Genomic DNA, 20,379 nt, shown 5'->3' on the forward strand with positions numbered 1-20,379 from the left:
AGAGAGTTGATGTAATTTAGTCTGGAGAATAGTTGGGATGATGGTTTTGAAAGCATTCGGATATGATGCAATCCCTCATCAGCCCACACACGGATTCATACACACACTTGACGCCCACCTTGTCACCCTGCTATTAGCTTGTTAGTCCATTACCATCATCATTTGTTTGACATGATGATTGTCATGTAAATAAGCCACTTTTTGTCACTCTGACATATAGACCCCTGGTCAAAAAGTGGCTATAATCCAAACTGTACCAAAGGAAATTATGCACACAGTAAAACTGAGTGCAGTTCGAAAAATGGAGACATTCGATTTTGTTCACCTCTTTGTGCTAACACATTATTATTCAACTAATGTCATAATTACTTGAACTATAAGAGGTTTTGTTGGCACTTTTGAGTGTAATGTAGCTCTGTTCATTGTTTTAAGTACATTGAACTTATATTCGGCATCTACAGTGGATCAAGGCTGTTATTTGTGATGGAGGGAGAGTTTTAGAGCAAATTCTGTAATAAAGGACTGTCTTCCTCTCTGACTTGTGGTAAGAGTCTATGTTTGATGTTTCGAGGGTTCTCTGTCCCTGTCACAGCTGTTGGGTCTTCTGAGAGGATTTTATAGATGAAAAAGTTCAGCGACGCACAACATTGCAGCACCCACAGACTGCAGACAGCACTAATTTATCACAGAGGCATAGTAGAGCTGGCACAGTGACAAAGTTCTTTCTCGAGACAGACAAAAACACAGGGCACACACCCACACTCTGTGGCAACAAATGAGTGTCATGTATTTGTAGGCTACTTAAACACATACAGTACACACAACACAGGCGGTATGCTGCTCTGTGATTATAATCTCATTCAAACCAAGCGGATTGGAAGAGTGAAATTTCAAAAACAATCTTGAGCAAATATTTTGACCTACAATAGCATATATATTACTGGACCAGCACTATGTGAATGTACAGTATGTATTTGTGTGTGGCTGTGTTTTGAATGGAATGCTCAAGAATCAGAATTTATTTGAATCGAATAGAGAGCTTGAGAATCAGCAAATCTGTATCTACACACAGCCCTAAAAATGCCATAATCCTTGGTAGTCTGATCAAATAAAAAAGTCAAAAAGGAGATCTTAAAATTCGGTTTGTCACACTGGATATGGAAGGTCAAATCGAGCATATAACACATAGTGTGCTTGGGTTGTGTATTGCATATTTTGTTGTTGTACTGTAGGTCATCTAAGCATTCCATGCACAGTAGGGTGAATACAGATAAATTGGCCAACTTTTTTGAATTTTTAGTGTGAAAACTTTGGAAAATGTATCTGTATTCACCCTATTGTATGCACAGGATGCTTGGATGTTCTACTACAATTGCCAAAATATTTCCCTGAAATCATCATTTATATGGTGCATACAGCTGAAATAATAAGAGTAGTATGGTAATATGCTATTCCAAGGATACATTTTATGTGCATATATGTGTCAGTCATATTGCTCTCGAATTGGTAAGGGCTGTGACTGAACATGTGTGTTTGTGATGGCGGTACATCAGAGCGATCGGCAAGGTCTCGCAACCCTGCACTTGCTAAGCAGATGACGGTAGTCGAGCAGAACATCTGGAGTTCATCAGAGCGCACACACACACACACACACACACACACACTGCCACCTCAGTGCTAATGACAACGTGGCAGTGCAGCTTTCTTACTATGAAATTGCTTTTTCACTACATAAAGACACTTAGACACTATAGAAGTTTCAAGTTTCAAGTTTATTTTATTTATAAAGCACATTTAAAACAACGGTCATTGGCCAAAGTGCTGTACAGTAAAATATATAGAAACAAAAATACACACAAGGAAATCAACAATTTGAACATAAAAACATAAAACACATAAAAGGACAACCTCAGGCTGAATTAAAGGCCAGCGAGTAATAATGAGTCTTAAGCCTCGATTTAAAAAGAGTCAAAGTAGGAGCCTGCCTAACATGCAGAGGAAGGCTATTCCAGAGCCTCTGAGCTGCAACGGCAAAAGCACGGTCCCCCCTATGTTTCAGCCTAGCCCTGGGAACAACCAACAACATATGGGCAGCGGACCTGAGTGGCCTTGATGGAACGTGAGGTTGGATGAGATCTGAAAGATATGTAGGAGCTAATCCATTTAATGATTTGTAGGCAAGCATCGCGATTTTAAAATCAATCCTAAAAAGAACCGGGAGCCAGTGAAGAGAAGCCAGCACAGGCAAAATATGTTCCCGTTTGCATGTCCCTGTCAAGCTGCAGCATTTTGTACCAATTGCAGACGCGAGAGGGAAGCCTGACTAACACCAACATAGAGGGCATTACAGTAGTCCAACCGGGAAGAACCACAAACATGTATAATTCTTTCAAAATCTTTAAAAGACAAAAAAGACTTAACCTTAGACAGGGACCTCAAAAAAGCTAGATTTTACTACTGAGTTAACTTGTTGATCTAATTTAAAATCACTATCTATAATGACACCCAAATTTCTTACAGTTGGTTTCACATACTTGCTCAGGAAACACTGGTCAGTAACTGAGGCTACAGAGGAGCCATTTGAGCCCAAGACCATCACTTCAGTCTTGTCTTCGTTAAAATGTAAAAAAATTAATGACATCCCAGCTTTGATGTCATCAAGACAACTCACCAGGTGGTTCTATGGAATTTGCATCCTTACACTTCAGAGGTAAACAAAGTTGGGTGTCATCAGTATAGCAGTGGAACGAGATGCCATATTTCTTGATAATAGATCCTAAAGGGAGCATATATAGGGAGAACAGAATCGGTCCAAGAATAGAACCCTGTGGGACCCCACAAGGAAGGGGTGCTGTCGAGGTTACACAGCTACCAGAGCAGACTGAAAAGCTTCTATCGGACAGATAAGATCAAAACCATTCCAGAGCAATGCCTTTAACACCAAAACAACGCTCTAAGCAAGAAATTCGAATATCATGGTCCACCGTATCAAAGGCTGCTGTAAGGTCTAAAAGCACGAGTATAACAGAGTCATCTTAATCAGTTATTCGGAGGAGATCGTTAAAAACTTTTAAAAGGACAGTTTCAGTGCTATGACGAGCTTTAAAACCAGACTGAAGAGCCTCCAGAAGAGTATATCTTTCCAGAAAAGATTGTAGCTGATGAAGCACCACTTTCTCCAATATTTTAGATAGAAAAGGAAGTTTGGAAATAGGTCTAAAATATGAAAGGTTGGAAATGTCCAAATTGGGTTTTTTAATCAATGATTGCACTTGAGCATTTTTAAACTCTGAAGGCACAACACCTGTAGCAAGACTATTATTTATAATTAATTGGATCATTGGTCCAATAGTTTCAGTGAGTTCATAGAAGTCCAGCTACTGTTTTAAAACAATGCAAGCATATTAGAAGATAACCGATTAATCGGCTGATAGTTAAAAAAAAAAAACAATTTACAGATCACACATTTCTTTGTCTTTCCTTACTATGACAGGCACAGACATTGAGGCTACAAGAGTCCAAAATTATTAAAATCCCTAAAGCAGTTTATTGTGCAACCAAAATTAAAAATGTATGATATATTATATTAAGCCTGAAATACACTGGGGACGTTTATTTTGAAATGACAGATACTTTGCCCCGTTGCAGTGCTCTATATGTACTATTTAACACATTAAGCTTTTTATAGCCTATATATTCACCAAATGAAGAGTTATATATACTGTATTACATATTGCCATAGATTTTTTGCTGATAACCGATAGTTCCAAAAAGCAACTATCAGCACAGATTAAACTGTAAAACCATTATATCAGTCTGCTTCTAGTGCATATTGCTTTATTGCACATTCAAAATAGCTTTTTTTCATAAATAATATTCATGACTTAAAATTGGTTATAATTGCTGCAAATTATCATAAGCTGTGCTGCGTTGTAGGCTATTTTATTTTGTTCCTCATCTGGTGTTGCTGCAGCACCCTGATTTTATGTTGGACATTTATGTAGCAACCCAACACAGTTTCAACACAGATTGTTTATTGTATGAAATTAAATTTAGATGGTTTTATGCTCGCCACAGCCAATAATTCAATGCACATAACACACTGTGGTCAGCACAAGCTAAGTTTATCCTTTCTGCAAGTTTACTTTTTAACTATTTCAGTTATTTATTTGATATTTAAATAAAGTTTAATCTATGTTGTGAATGTATTGACACTTGTTTATATGTTGTGTTTATATGAATGTGTAGTTTACACTGACAACTTTCACATATAGTCTGAAGTTCCTTACGGAAAAAGAAAGTTCTTGAATTCAATTTAAATGCATATTTATCCATATTTGATGTAGTCTGGGTCGTATTTTACTTTGCATAGTTTTGTTCAGGATTTTCGAGGATGAAGGAATGTCCTGTAACCTGTCCATGCTGGCATCTTCCTAATTTGGCTTGCTTCTACCAAGTCACGGATGAATTTGCATCAAAATGCTGTTAAGGTTGATTGGATGCACACCGTTTGACGTCAACAGCAAAAGATATGAGACTCATTACTCATTACTGCCTCCCTCTTAAAAGTTGATAAGCCTATTTATTTAGCTATCCTAACTACGCATTGTTATTTGGTTGGTCGCATTTTATTATTTGCATTTTAGTATTGTTTTTTCCCCTGCTAGCCAATTTATATTCTTTAAACATTTACAAAATATTATATTGCAGTTGTGGGAACTGTGAAAATGTCCAGTTTTCATAATGTGTGTAGAACATTACTGAAAGAAATGTTCTCGGTTCGATACAAGTTAAGTTCAGTCAACAGCATTTGTTTATAAAATGTTGATTACTAGTGATCGATCACTCTGTATTTAAACATTTTTGGCATCGGCAGATACATTTTTCCATTTGGCCGATTATTTTCTCAAGCTGTGAAAATATTTTAGGACATACCTTTAATGTTAGCATTACATTCCTGAAAGCTTTCTTCACACACTGCTGCCCTCAGAATGCAGTTTAAAGGATATATGAACAATGTTGTACTAAGAAAGCTTTGTCCTAACATTGTGAGAATTTTTATTGAATCTAAATTTCATCAAAAATTTATTTTAACAACGTTTGGTCCAAACCTTTCCATATCGTTAGCCAAAGTTGTTGGAATGTCCCTTGTTTGGTTGATCCCTGCACATACATTCAGAGAAAATGTGTCCATCCACACAGATTTTACATTTTGCATATATGAGCTCATTTCCAAATAAACATAAAGCTATAATAAATAAATAAATAAATAAATAAATAAATAAAAAGCCTGCAGAAGAAATCTGGAAAAAACAGAGTCTATGTGTCCTTGTTTGAACCATTTCTGTGTCTCCGGTGCTGTCAACCATTGAGAAAAAACATCATCAGTGGGTTTTTTTTTTCGAAGCCAGTGGAGGAAATGAGATGCAGGGGTGGTACTGTATTTCAGAAGTCTGTCTGGAGATCAACATGTTCTGACATTGGCCTTGTCTGAATCATTAATTAGGACAATGTGAGACACAGAATGAGAAAATAAGCGCTGACCTCTAAATATGACAGGAACAAGAGGATTATCCTGTTACTCTTTTTCATTTGCATGCATTATCTTTTTCTCTGCATGCAAGTGGAACAGTTCTACAGCAGATACGTCATGTTCACCTCAAAAATCTGATAATAAACCCTGAAGTGTTCTATCCACATATAACATGCTGAAAAACATACTGGTTTAAGCAGATCTCCCAGCTTGGCCAAGCTGGTCTTCAAGGTGGACCAGCTAACAAGTGCACAAAATCCCTCCAAAACCTGCCAACAGACAAGCAAACCAGCTTTAGCTTTTTTTCAGATTTTTATTTTATTTATTTTTTCAGTTACAAAGAGATCAAATGTCTGCTAAAAATACATAAAGTAAAACACACAATTATTCATTTTAATTATATGAATTAAACTATTTTTCATCTGTACTTTTTTGTACTGAATTAAATACATTGATATTAGACTTATAATTACATTCTGTGGACAGACTTTTTTGTGTTCAGAAGGAATGGGGTCTGCCAGTTGTGAGGAATGTCTGTCAAATGACACTCTTTGAAATGCATTTGTCAAGCAGCATGATGCAGTGCCAATGGGCCTCAGGTGTGTGAATAATAAAAGTATGTGAGATTTGGAGAATGAATGGGAAAAACACACACAGGGAACTTAAAGGAACTTGCATCCACTAAAACACTTTTGTGCTGAGCGAGTAAAATATCTACCCCGACAGGCATGACATGATATTGATATCTAGATGGGCATAAACACAATGATGTTGGTGTGGCTCGACATGGCAGCTGAGCTTGGCAGCACCCTCCACTCCTCCTTTGCCAAAAGATTTAATCTAATGTAATAAACACTCACATAAAGCACATTTATGATTTCATGCTTGCATGTCTTGCTGTCAGACAACCACTTGAATGAACATCAGGTGTTTGGGCAATCACTTTGTTTTGCAATCACTTGCAAATACGGGATTTCCTGCCTTGTCTGTCTTTTCTGGAACTGCGACGTGGAGGCACGAAACATGTAGGCATGTATATATATATATATATATATATATATATATATATATATATATATATATATATATATATATATAAAGATATTTATTGAATATCATCAATATAGGCTGAATAATATTGAGAGAGAAAAAAAACTGTGCCCAGAACTGAGAGCCCATGAGCAAACACGGGAGCTAGCAGGTTGCATAGGTGAGCAACTACCTTTGAGGTGAATGTGAATGCAACTGGATAGCCCATTCCAGGTAATAAAGACCTCCTTGTCTTGAATGGCACAGTCATTTGAAGGTAACTCTTGTCACCCCCTTGTTCACTAAGGTTTGTGTCTGTCACAGTAATGCAAAAACACACTTTAAGTACTGTATGTACAACAAAAGTGTGCACTTGCAATGCGTTGGCCAAGCATTTGCATAGAGTATGTTTCTGACTTCATGGTGGACAGACACAATTACAGTTCCAGCTCACAGCAAAAACAGCAACTGTTGATGTATTTACTTTTTTAATTTTTTGTTCCTGGACCGTGTTACCTGGCACTGTGTTGTCTGTCTTTTCTGGAACTGCGACATGTAGGCACGAAACATGTAGGCATGTATATATATATATATATATATATATATATATATATATATATATATATATATATACACACATGCCTACATGTATATTTTTTATTTTTATTTTATTTTAATCTCTTGAACAGAATGTTGTTAATAGGAGGTCTGCTGTTCTCATAGATTTTATTCCATCTCCAAACACCATCTGGTTTTCCTTTTGTGTGGGCGAGAGAAATAGGAAAGGAGAGAAAGGGAATGACTCGTAGAAAAGATGTGTCAGTGTGCACTATAAGTCAGGTCACTTCCTCCTTTGTGACCACAGATTCTCTGAGCTTTGGTTATATTTCCACCGCTACCAGAACTCCCAGAGCAAAGCTCTATAAAGAGATGAAAATCATGTGCGATTGTGAAAGTAAATGTCAGTCTGCAAATGAGTTACACATGATATGTCAATAGGTCAGAAAAGGTTTAAATTTGAAGACAAAATGTTAGTGCTATTTAACCCTTGCAAAACTTGTAGACATGATGGTAGTGTAAGGAAATACAGTTATACCCATGAAAGAGACCAGTATGTTACAATGATGAGTCAAAGTTGAAGTTTCAATCAATAGAGGGTTTACTGAAGACAAAGTACTACACATTTCCAAAGGCAAAAGACAGAAACAGAAAATGAGTTGAGGATCTAACCTCAAACTAACTTAGATTACAGAAACAACAGTAATTATAGGCATATGCAAATGAATTGACATCATCTCTTATGAGTACAGAGATCGGATAGGTGAACAGTATAGATTATTCTAGAAATCTTACAAACATGACATTCTGTTTAACTTCGTCAATGCAATCATTCTAAGATTATATTGGTAAGACACTAAGCCAAGTTGGTAAGCAGAAATGGGTCAGAGGTGAGTATTCTCTTTAGATACACTGACGTCCAGTTCCTCTGACTTTGTCACTTGATTCTCAAAACTACAAACAATCCCTGCAATTACATCATTAGACAGAACACAACATTTCTCCCAAGGTTGAGAACCTCACTGGGACACAGGCCTTTTCCAGCATGGAACAAACATGACAATAGAACAATATGTCCAAACGCAACAATGCAAAGTTAGGCAGAACTATACTTATAGTGATGAATGCTAAGAATGTATTTGTGTCAGCAATTAATGACAAAAACTTAAACACAAGAAAACTCTAACTTAAACTGAATATGTGATCAATTAAATAGTTACAACTCACATGTATATCTGTTCTCTGGGAGCCGGGCTAAATGAGAAAGCATTGTTAACTGCATTCCTGACATGGGTCAGACCCTCAGTCACACCTCAGAGGTCAAATACACAAATGACCTGCAACATTCATAATTATAAAATAACCGGAATAAATGTACATGACTAAAATGCTTTGATTACCTTTTGATTATAACAATTGCTAGTAAATGTATTCAACTCATAAATTGGCTGAAGAGACAGGGGTAAATCCACCCCTTCAGTAGGGTTTTGTGATTGGTTGTGAGGGTGTTGCAAGGGGGTTGGTTTGGTGTTCTGATTAGTTGTTAGTGCATTGCTATGCTGTTGCTAGAATGTTCTAAGTAGTTTTTAGCATGTTGCTATGTGGTTGCTTGGGTGCTCTGGGTGGTTGTCAGGGTGTTGTTAGGCAGTTGGCAAGGTGTTTTGTTTGGTTGTTAGTGCATTGCTATACAGTTGCTAGAATGTCCTAAGTAGTTTTTAGCGTGGTGCTATGTGGTTGCTAGGTTGTTCTGGGTGGTTGCCAGGGCATTGCTCTGAGGTTGATAAGGCATTCTGATTGATTGTAAGTGCATTGCTGTGCAGTTGCAAAAACGTCCTAAGAAGATTTTAGCATGTTGCTATGCAGTTTCAAGGGTGTTCTGGGTGATTGCCAGAGCAGTGCTAGGAGGTTGGTCAGGCATTCTGATTGGTTGTTACTGTGGTGTGTTGTCATGCTGTTTCTAGAATGTCCTAAGTTGTTTTTAGCATGTTGCTATGCTGTTGCTAGGGGGTGTTCTAGGTGAAATGGGAATGCACAACCAAGAAACTCTAGTGCCCAACAGTCAACGGATGTAGAAAGGAAGTCCCACTTTACAGGTTAAAGAGCTAATCACCTCTTAGATGCAGACATCGCCTGTCAATCATTTGGAGAATTTGCATGCGCATTATCAAACCAAGCCGGTAAAATGACTTTTTTCATCTTAATCTGAGGTAAATAATCACAATTTAGGATACTGGTGTTGTTTGATTTTAGTGCTGATTTAAAATATGTTCTTTGATCGTATCTTGACCAACCATTTTTGAGATTTCGGTGTTCCCCCATTCAAGTAGAGCTGCACTGTTATGACTAGAAATTGCCTTCTGGGAACATTCCAAAGATGGCCATCAGTGGACTGACTTGCTAGAAAATCTTTGGCTCAAGTAAAAAAAAAACACCACCCTCAAGTCTTTTTTCTGGTCCTTATACAGTATATGCTTGTTTTGACCAATGAATTTCCACGAATTTTCTATGATCTCACCAGGCATTTGTGATTACAGAATTTTTTTTTTTAAATGATTTTGATTCAGTCCTATTTTTGTAATGAATTATTCACACTATTTGTGAAATTATTTGGCAAATTAATTAAAAGAACTGACTCAAAACTTTGATTCACTAAAAAATTGGACATCAAGATTTTTAGAATAAGAACAAACCCCTAACTTAACTTTAAGTAAAAGCGATTATAGTAATGATGCTGGGTGATTGACAACATTTTTGAAGAAAACAAATACTATTTGTTAATAGTGAGGTGAGCCAATCAAATCCATCCAACAATTCACAACTTCCTTTTTCTTTCTCACCTAACATGTTTCACATCCTATAAAGTATTTGCTTATCTGGACGAATGCAAATACTGCATAGATGAAATGTTCAGTATTCTGGCTTACAAAGATAGTGGCAGAACTGACAAGCACTGTCCTTCAGGATTGTTGTGAAAAGGATATTATTATTATTAATAACAGATTATCTACCTGAGATGTCAGTGTATGTACCATGGCGAGTTTTAAAAGAGATAGCAGGTGGCAAATAGACAGAAGTTATTACTCATGGTCAATTCTTGTTGTTTCCAGCCTTTTCTTTGCGGTTCAGTATGCTAAAACTAGCCTTTTCACCTTCTGTTTTTTTGTGTACAGAGTGGTCTGTGGGTTTGGTCATGGAATATCAGGCTGGCAGCATGGGCAGCAGCCCACAGCATGGACCCGTGTCAGGCAGACAGGGTGTTCATCGTTGCGGCTGGCTCCGGAAGCAAGGAGGTTTTGTGAAGACCTGGCACACGCGCTGGTTCGTCCTACGAGGAGATCAACTCTATTACTACAAGGACGAGGACGAGACCAAAGCACTGGTGAGTCACTTTAAGTCCCTTTAAAATGGACAGGTGTTAAAATGGATGGGTGTTGTAACCAAATCTTTACATGCAAATACACATGCAGATGATCACATGGCATTGTTTACACACTACACATCATGTAATCTACCACACACGCTCAAATACACAGATGCCAGCACTCATTCACATGCAAATATCCCAACATTCTGCAAGTTCAAATCTCATGCCAAGACCTAAACAAGAGAGGTGAAGAGAGAGTGACCTGCTTTTTACCTCTCTACAGTCTCTCATAAATTATGTCTTGTTACGGTTTTCTGTCTAACAATGGAGATTTTTATGCTCGGGGTCATGCAGCTGGACAAAAGTGTTTTCTATGGAATCAGGCAGGAGTTTGAGAAGGTTCCATTAATCTCTTAAAAACCATCTCATCTTGTGCTTCCAAAAGAAATAGTTTCCCATATGAAAAGTAGTGTCATTATGTACTCACATTTGATATTGTTACAATACCAAAATTTTAGTAGTCGGTACAGATACCAGTGAAATTTCACTGATCTCGATACCAAAATCGATGCAACAGCAAAAATATGCTAATATGGTAATGTGCTATTGAACACTCTCCTTTAGCCTATTTAAAATGTTAAATTTCAATGTATATAATAAATTAAAACAAATGCATGTGCACTTCAAATGCATGTTTTCCTTTTTTTTTTTTTTTTTTTTTTTTTAGAAATTCATGTTTTAAAGTTTAATTTCATCATCAAAATAGTGTCTTATCAAATTAATTCCAAAAACTTTAAATTACTTCACAAAATACCATTGCATTTTATTTCTGCCAAACAACAGCAATTTTGATATATTGCTTATTTATTATTATTATTATTATTAATATTACTACTACTAATGCTGCTGCTACTACTACAACTCCTACTACTACTACTAATAATACTATTTTTACTATTATTATTAATCATTATTATTAGTGATTATTACATTGTACTATATAGTAATATATTTATGTCAATTTCTTCAATTTTAGGCATGTAGCTTTTATTTTGAACTGAGCTTTTATGTTGATGTGAGTTTTTAGTTTGACATGTTTTTGGCAGAAGCTTCACTTCTCCAGATAAACAGTTCGCTACATGCCCCAATGTGATTGTTAAATCGTGAATGCTGTGATTTAATTTGATAAATATATAGTGTGCATATGCTGCATGCTTCACAGTGGATGAGTGCTCTGCTGTGTCATTTCATATAACACACAGCGTGCTTGATTCTGTGTGGGATTATGAGCGGTCGGCTTCACACATTCACTTTAAAGCACACAGCTTATGCAGACTAAGATTGCAGTCTTTTGCGGTTGAATAATAAATACATGATTTTAATTTGATTGTTTGTGCATTGATTTTTTTTCCCCATATATGTACAATTTGTGTGTGAGCATTTGGAAGCAGTCGTGTGTCAGACAGACAGGTATCGAAATGAGTCGGTGCTGTTAATGTACTGTTTCTGCAATTACTGTTTATTTTGCTGCAAATTTTTGCTCTAGCAGAGTAGTTAACAACAAAGTTTTTTCCTAATAGGATGCACACGGTTTTATCTAATTGTTTTTTTTTTCTCTCTATTTTAAAACAAACTTATTCATAGTTAGAGTTTTTTTGTTTCTTTATACATGAAAGAAACCAGTCAGATTCCAGTCAATTCCACACAGTGAGTTAAGATATTCTAAACTCATTTAGAAAAAATAACACTGGTATCGGATCAGGATCAGTATCGGCTAATAGCGAGAGTTCAGGTATTGGAATCAAACCTAGTTTTGGATGACAAGATGGTGAGTAAATAATGAGGTTTTATTTTGGGGTGAAATATTCCTATGATGTTTCAGCTCACTCAGGAGTATTAAAGATTTATACCTTTAAAGATTTATACCTTCACGTCCATTTTTTAAGGTTCATCTCCCTTCTGTCTTTGAAGTTTCATGTTGAGCTTTAATTTTCATGTTTCATGCACTGTTAGAGCTTGTCACAGGTTTCTTCAGCAGTTAAATATCGAATATCAAGGGCTGACAGCTCCTGCGTTCAGCGGGTTCATTGACAAAGCTATCAAAGGACACTGAATATGCCTTTTAAAGTAAAGGAGAGACGTTTGATGTTTTTTTTAATTTATTTTTTTACAGAAAACCAAAATGACCCATTCTGTATTTTATGCAGTTCAAATAAATAAATTAGAGGCTGCTCTAATATCCACTGGCAATTTATATATATACAATATATATACAGTATATATTTGTTTAGATTTAGTTTATTATTACAAGTGGCCCAAAACACATACAAATTAGCAAATTAGACAATTAAATGTGTGCTTATTTTGCATGCATATAAAATTGCACTTTAGGAACTATAATTTAACTGAATTCATTGCTTACATAACATTTCCTTGTTTCATAATTGTAATAATACTTTGCATAATTCTGAATACCTTTTTTGTTTCTATGTTTACATATGCTGTAGAAATTGTGTAATAATTCAGGAAATAAGCATCACATAAATAAATCCCTCTCAACCATCTTTCATGACGTACAGTAGTTGATAAATTTACTGTATGTGCAAAGTTTGGTTTATGTACTGAATGTTAATTGGAAGTTGAGATTTTGAAGTGCATTGACTTATGGAGTTCTTCACTGTCAGTAACCTATTTTTCTGATGTTTTCTTGTACATTTTCTTGTACCTATATAAGCAGCCATTAGAAAAAAGTTCTTTAAAACAGCTTCTCTGCAGTCACATAGGCCTGAAATTTTCCACCATTTACAGAATTTTAAAAACATAGATGGATAATTAAAAATGCTATTAGTCTTTTTGACCGGTTAAAAAAAAGAAAAGAAAGAAAACAATACATAACCTGGGGCATCAATTTTAATTTTTACCATCAGTTGAGACTTCACTCTTTCTCTAAATGCATCTGCCTCCCTACATTTTGCTTAATGCATTACTATTTTAAAGTCACGCTCCCCTACTCTGAATTAATACATAGAATACATTGTTCGTAAAGGGTTAAAAACCCCAAAACCCAAAAATGAAAATTCTCTTATCATTTACTCACCCTCATGCCATCCCAGATGTGTATGACTTTCTTTCTTCTGCAGAACACAAATGAAGATCTTTAGAAGAATATCTCGGCTCTGTAGGTCTATACAATACAAGTGAATGGTAACCAGAACTCCAAAATGACATAAAGGAGGCATAAAAGTATTCCTTATGACTCCAGTGGTTAAATCCATATCCATAGCAATATTACAGGTGTGGGTGAGAAACAGATCAATATTTAAAAGTTGTGGTCACCATTCACTTGCATTGTGAGAACCAACCGAGCTGAAATATTCTTTTAAAAATCTTTGTGTTCTGCAGAAGAAAGAAAGTCATACACATCTGGGATGGCATGTAAATGAAATTCGTGGAAATTCATTGGTCAAAACAAGCATATACTGTATAAGGATCAGAATAAAGACTTGAGGGTGGTGTTTTTTTAGTGGTGTCTTTCTAGCAAGTCAGTCCACTGACGGCCATCTTTGGAATGTTCCCAGAAAGCAATTTCTAGTCATGACAGTGCAGCTCTACTTGAATGGGGGAACACCGAAATCTCAAAAATGGTTGGTCAAGATTACGAGTAAATGAGAAAATTTTTATTTTTCGGTGAACTATCCCTTTAAATGTTTCATGAGACTCGCCTTTGTCAGCAGGGGGGCTCAAGCCCCTGCCCCTCTTATGAGGATATCCGCTGCCCCTTTGCTAAGGTGGCAAAGAGTCGACATAGAATGTCCCCACCCATCAATCGCCCCCACCCCCCCAACACACACACTTAAAGTGACTGACCCTTTAATAGGTTTGTGTCAGGGAGCGAGAGTGAGACAAAGAGACCCAAGAGCAGAGGAACAGTTCAAAGGATTTATTAACAATAAATATTCACTTCAACTGTGCTGGCAAAGACTGCGGATCCTGGCACCGGCTGCTGTAGTGGGGAGAAGTTTGTGGATGCATGTGCGCCGTGCCCATGCAATGGGAAAATCCATGAATAGTGTGTTCGTATGCAAGTGTGTGCATTGTGGAAGTCAGGAGCAGATTCATAGGAATCCTCTGTTGAAGCGTAGTGAGGTGCAAAGAACAGCGCCCAGAAAACTGGAAGGCAATCACTCTCCCGACACACGGGCAGAGACGAGAAATCCTCCGCTGAAGGCTCGTAAGCACAGAGAACAAGTGTACAGCAAATTGGAAGGCAACCGCACTCCCGACACGTGGGAAGAGTCGGGCAACCAAACAGATACACGAGACAGGACCAACTAGGCAGAGAGAGTGAGGTAAGTACTTCACATCAAACAACAATCTAGCAAAGAGCCTGAGAACATGAAGGGCTTAAGTAGGGAGTGAATCAGTGGAGAACCAGGTGCAGCTAGCACATTAATTAGTGGCATGATAAGAGTTCCCCTGGGAACAATCAGTGTTCCCATGCAAACACTGATCATGCATGCCGGCAGTGCCTGCGAGACATAAGGGAGAGAAAATAACAAAACACACAGGGCAAACCGACAAACTCACCAGAGCCGTGACAGGTTTGTAGTCCCTGCCCCTATAAATGCCTGTGCATGTCCCTGACCATGACGAAAATTGGTGGATAACTATTATTTGTTGTGCAACCTCTGCTTGTGAGTAAAGTGTACAAAGATTTATTTTAAACAGGTTGGTTTATGGTTCATTTTCTTCTAAGATAATCCCTCACTGTGTCTAGGCTCGCACTTTTAAAGCTTGCATTGAGTGTGAATGTTTACATCTTTACACATGTACAAGCGAGCAAAAAAGCAATTATAGGACAAGTGAGGTCAGATAAGCTGTGCCATGACAAAACATGTGCAATACAGCGAATCCAACTACAATCAAAACCAAACCCAAACAACCTTAGAAACACTGCACACAAAACAATAAGACCTCTGATGACCTAGTAACATCAAAACTCAGGGTAAACTCATATTTTTTGATGTACTTTTTCCAGAGGCACTGCTGAGTGTTTGAAGAAGACTGAGTGGAAAGGCAAACATGAGTCAGTGACTGTTATGACAGACTGTTGTTGACAATAACCAGACGTGAAACCATAAAAGTGCAGCTTTTGTTTTGTTTTTTTCCTTTGCATATTGTTTAAATATTGCCATAATCTATTCCATATGAATATAACTATTCAAATAGTTCCATGTATGTGTGCTGATCCCACAGGTCTCTATGGCAACAGCTTGCCAAGCTGCGGCCAAAAGCAAAAGGGAAAACCATGGACACCACACTAGAGAGAATATTCAAATCATGTTTTGACTGACTTTGCTGAGTTAGAAACGGGGATAGAGAGAGACTGTCTGCTATGTATTCTCTAATCTAACGCATTCTACTAATGAGAAACAGACAATTCTCAAATATCTGTAACCAGGCAGCCATTGCTTGGCATTTCCAGTTGGGAACATAGTACAGCAACTTCTCAATGAAATAGATTAATTTGCTTTAATAGGACTGCTCTTATTTCAGTTTTGTCCCCCTTATGGAAAAAAGCACAAGGTCATTTCTAGGTGATATACTCAGCAGCTAGACTCAGGAGAGCTATTTGTTGTTTACTGTATTAGGGCCTGTTCACCCAGAATGCGTTTTTTTTGCATCTGTGCACGCTGTAGTTTTTTTTTGCTGTTGTTATTATTAATTTTGTGTTAACATGCGATATCTATCTATCTATCTATCTGTCTGTTTATCTATCTGTCTGTCTGTCTGTCTGTCTGTCTGTCTGTCTGTGTCTGTCTATCCGTTCGTCCTTCCATCCATCCATCGTCTAACTATCTGTCTGTCTGTCTGTCCGTACAAGTTATAACCCTTCAAAAGCCCTTTGTGAAATGTTTTCCTCTTTTAATATGCATACACTGTGCTGTTCTTCATTGAGACATCCTTGTATTGTCTTCCCTGTCAGTATCCAGAATATTCCATATCTTTAAGTACACAAGGGACCTCATTCATAAATCGGGGGCAGAACAACAGATGCATTGTGTGCTAGGGCTTGCTCTTTCTGCTTGCCGTCTTTCTTCTGAATGACTAACCTTTGGTGTGAAGACTGGATAGACAGTACGACATGGACCAAAGCTTAAACTGTTCACACACATATTAATGCTCACTTCTTAATATTATTGCTTAACATATTAACATTTTAATGCTCATGGTATTTGATGTCTATGACATCACATGCAGTAACACTTATGAATTGTATTTAAAGAAGGTATGACTGCTTGTGATGCATCATTGCAGTTGTTCAGTGTCATGATTTGTTGGTTAGCTGAGTAGAAATATGTTGAAATAAGACATTTTGGTACTCTTGCTACTACTGCATGCCAAACTGAGGCGAACCCTGTGATGGCATACAGATTTTTAAGGGACTTTTCAATCACTTTAGTGTCAGTTCTCTAGCTACTGTATCTTAGAAATACTTGCTCAGAGTTTCTATAGGGCAAACCTGTTAGTTTTTACAAATTTTTCTTACATAAACACAGACATAAAAATGTAACGGACCGGCACAAATTATTTTTGTGAAGATCAAAATTTGTCTTTAAAAATTCTGACATAGTCAAATGATTTGGAGGATCTGCCCACTCTACCTTTGGCTCTGCTTCCTGAGACTCAACCTCCTGAACCAACTGTGGCTCCACCCCTGACCCCCTGCCAGTTCTTTCCTGGTGTTCTGATCATCTGCCAGTTACCTTCCTAGAGCCACCTCCCAAACTGCTGGACCCTGTACCCTTCCAGGAGCCACCTTCCAAACCACCAGACCCCTCTCCTGGCCTGGAGCCACCCCCCAAACCTCCAGACCACTCCTTATCATCTGCAGACTCCTCCCTGGCCTCCTGATTGTCCACAGGCTCCTTTCCAGTCTCCAGCTTATCAAACAGTTCTGCCCTGGTCTTCTGGTCATCCACCAGCTCTGACTTGGATTCCCAATCATCCATATTTGGGCTTCAGGAGCCACCCATTAAAGAGGAGGAGGGGGTGGTTCTGTCACAGCTCCATCATTTTACATACATTTACATTTATGCATTTGGCAGACACTTTTATCCAAAGCAACTTGCAGTGCCCTTATTACAGGGACAATCCCCCTGGAGCAACCTGGAGTTAAGGTGCCTTGCTCAAGGATTGTGGGGATTGAACCAACAACCTTCCGCTTACCAGTTCAGTGCTTTAGTCATGATGCACTGCCCACATCACACTCATCTGTTCCCCATCTTTGTTCCCAGGTGTTCTATGTTTTGTCATTATGTATATATTTAAGCCCTCATGTTCTCTCCTTCTTTGACAAGTCTTAGTCAGATGTAGCTATTCACTTGTACTTTCCATGCTAGTATTTATATTTCCTTATGTATCATCATCGTTGTTGGCATAGTTATTTGTTTATCTTTCATGTTTCTTATTAAACTCTGCATTTGGGCTCTAACTCCATCTCTCTCTCTCTCTCTCTCTCTCTCTCTCTCTCTCTCTCTCTCTCTTCCTTGTGAAAGTGTGACAAAAAATGTACTGAGGTGAAGATGGTACTTTTGAAAGTCACAGAGAGTCTAAATATGACACGGTTTAATTATAGACCAAAGCAAGTCTGATGACTACACTATTTCAACATTTCATACCACAGTGTTTTCATCCTGTTTTATTTTAAAAAAAAAGAAAAGCTGTATTTGACACTTTTGAAGCCTGTATGTCAGCAGTAATGTTTAAAGTTATTCATAATGCAAAATGTTAACCATAGTTATTATATAGTATTACCAGTTGTTCTCGTATACTATTGTAACAACAGTTCTAAGTAGGGAAGAGGGTCTGGAGACAGCCTATGTGAGGAAGAAGCTAAAATATGCTGATCTGGCCGCAGAGTGCAGGGAAAATGGATGGAGGACTGCCACCTACCCTGTGAAGGTTGGGTGCTGAGGATTTATGGGAACATCAATGCAGCATCTATTTAGAGACATTGGCATTGTAGGAGCAGCTTTAAAAAAGTATTTGAAGGAATTGGAAGAGGAAGCTGAGAAAGGGAGTTTCTGGCTATGATTAAAAAGAAAGGACAAAAAGTGGGAGGTTCAGAAGTAGGAAATTGAGGAATAAGGAACCTGAGTGATATGTGGTGAGGGCTTGTGCTAAGGTAGTTTGCCATATGGAACCGGTGGCACTGAGTTACCGAGAGATACGGTGGCAGTGCCAGTAGGGCACTGAGAACACATCTCGGTGCCAGTTCTACAGTGAGATCCTTTCATTGCTTGTTGATGGTAAAAGTTGTTCCATGTAATGCTTGTCATTGAATAATGTCTCTTTTAATACCCTTTCTGTTCCTATAATCAGTTGTTTATCAAAAACAACAAAAATTAAACATTTAAGTATAATCATGCATAGCACAGATGAGATAAAGCCATTCGAGTCTCTCTGGTTAACATGCACTCATTTAGATGCTCAGTTTTGTTAAAGAGAGAGTACTGGTTTTAGCACATGCTCAACAAATCAGTGTAAATACTTATGCAATAAAACAATAAACATGTAACAAAAAAATTATAAAAAGTATGAAATATAATATGTTATTTATTTGATGAATACATTGATTTGTTGATTTTTAAAAAGCCAAAATGTTATAATTATTTATAATTAATGTTATAGTTATAAATATATATATAATTATTTTTATTATTATTATTATTTATATATTATTAAGATTTTCATAATGTACCCAGTTAGAAGGTCCCCGGTATAATTAACAACATTAGCTGGAAAATAATTCTTTTCACATGTAAGCAAAACCATGGATTGATGGATCAACGAATGGAATGGCAAAATGATACAGTAGAATGATCAAGAGAATCATAGAATGATAGATAGAACAAAAGATACAGTAGATGAAACAGACAAGACTAGTTGAGTTTGTTTTAGAGATTGAAAACGTATCTCCAAATTGGGCAGATAGAACTCTTATATGTACAATCTGTAAAGCCGCAATCACCCCAAACTGTCATATAGCAAAGAAAGTTACACAGATAGCCGATGGATTGCAATAGTGTTGTCACGATACCATAATCATATCTTATGATACTATACCAACTAAAGTATCACAATACCAAGTAGTATCACGACGATACCACACGATTGTGCTTTAATTATTAACACAGTTTGTCATAGTGATTCTTAGAAACTAGCCATTCCACTTATTGCTCCAGAAGTGGTGAAAATAACTGATGGATGAACTGGGAGAAGGCTCAAATGGACTAACTTGTTACCTAATACATTCATAGTTTGATTAGTTTGAAAAAAATAAAAATAAAAAACTTCAAAACAGCCAGTTTAAATGGCAACAGCTTTAAACTTTTATTCCATTAATCTGTGATTATTTGAATGTTAGTAACTTAAAAATAAAGATATTGTAACATTGAAAAGACTATTTTGAGCAGCTGTTTCATTATTACAACTGCTTCAGCCCCTCTCATTACAACTGCTTCAGCCACTCTCTCCTGGTACAGAGCAGAGCGAATGCAGATCACGGCTCAGGGACGTGATCAAACCATGACCAGCACAATCTGGGCAGCGTGTCCCAAAAGCATTTGTAATTGGAAAAAATAAATGAGTGCAACATTCGATTTTTCAGATAAATAGTAAATCTGTAAATGTTAAGATAAAGCATTTAGGTTAAATGAAGTGGCACGAAAAGACTACATTATTAATGTTATTGCAGACAGATCTGATTCAAATGAAGGTTTTAGCGAAAATAATATTTACTACCGTACATACAACATAATATATGGTACTACCGTATTAATGGTACTACTGTTTAAAAAATACTGTGGCACCACTTTAGTATCGTGATACT

The 20,379-nt window shown here is 37.1% G+C and overlaps 1 protein-coding gene across 2 annotated transcripts in view; it reads left to right on the forward strand.

The window, feature by feature from the left end:
- Positions 1-20,379, forward strand: part of LOC127430771 (rho GTPase-activating protein 24-like) — a 165,796-nt gene that overhangs the window by 30,210 nt on the left and 115,207 nt on the right. Inside the window, exons 1-2 of one of the 2 annotated variants that reach the window (XM_051680819.1) lie at positions 10,119-10,176; positions 10,291-10,499. In XM_051680819.1, the coding sequence (XP_051536779.1) occupies positions 10,134-10,176; positions 10,291-10,499 (252 nt within the window). In that variant the 5' untranslated portion in view covers positions 10,119-10,133. Of the gene's footprint in view, positions 1-10,118; positions 10,177-10,290; positions 10,500-20,379 lie in introns of those variants that run through there. The other variant, XM_051680820.1, reaches the window with a different exon arrangement.

This window comes from Myxocyprinus asiaticus, chromosome 40, assembly GCF_019703515.2.
Source record: "Myxocyprinus asiaticus isolate MX2 ecotype Aquarium Trade chromosome 40, UBuf_Myxa_2, whole genome shotgun sequence".
Lineage (NCBI taxonomy): Eukaryota > Metazoa > Chordata > Actinopteri > Cypriniformes > Catostomidae > Myxocyprinus > Myxocyprinus asiaticus.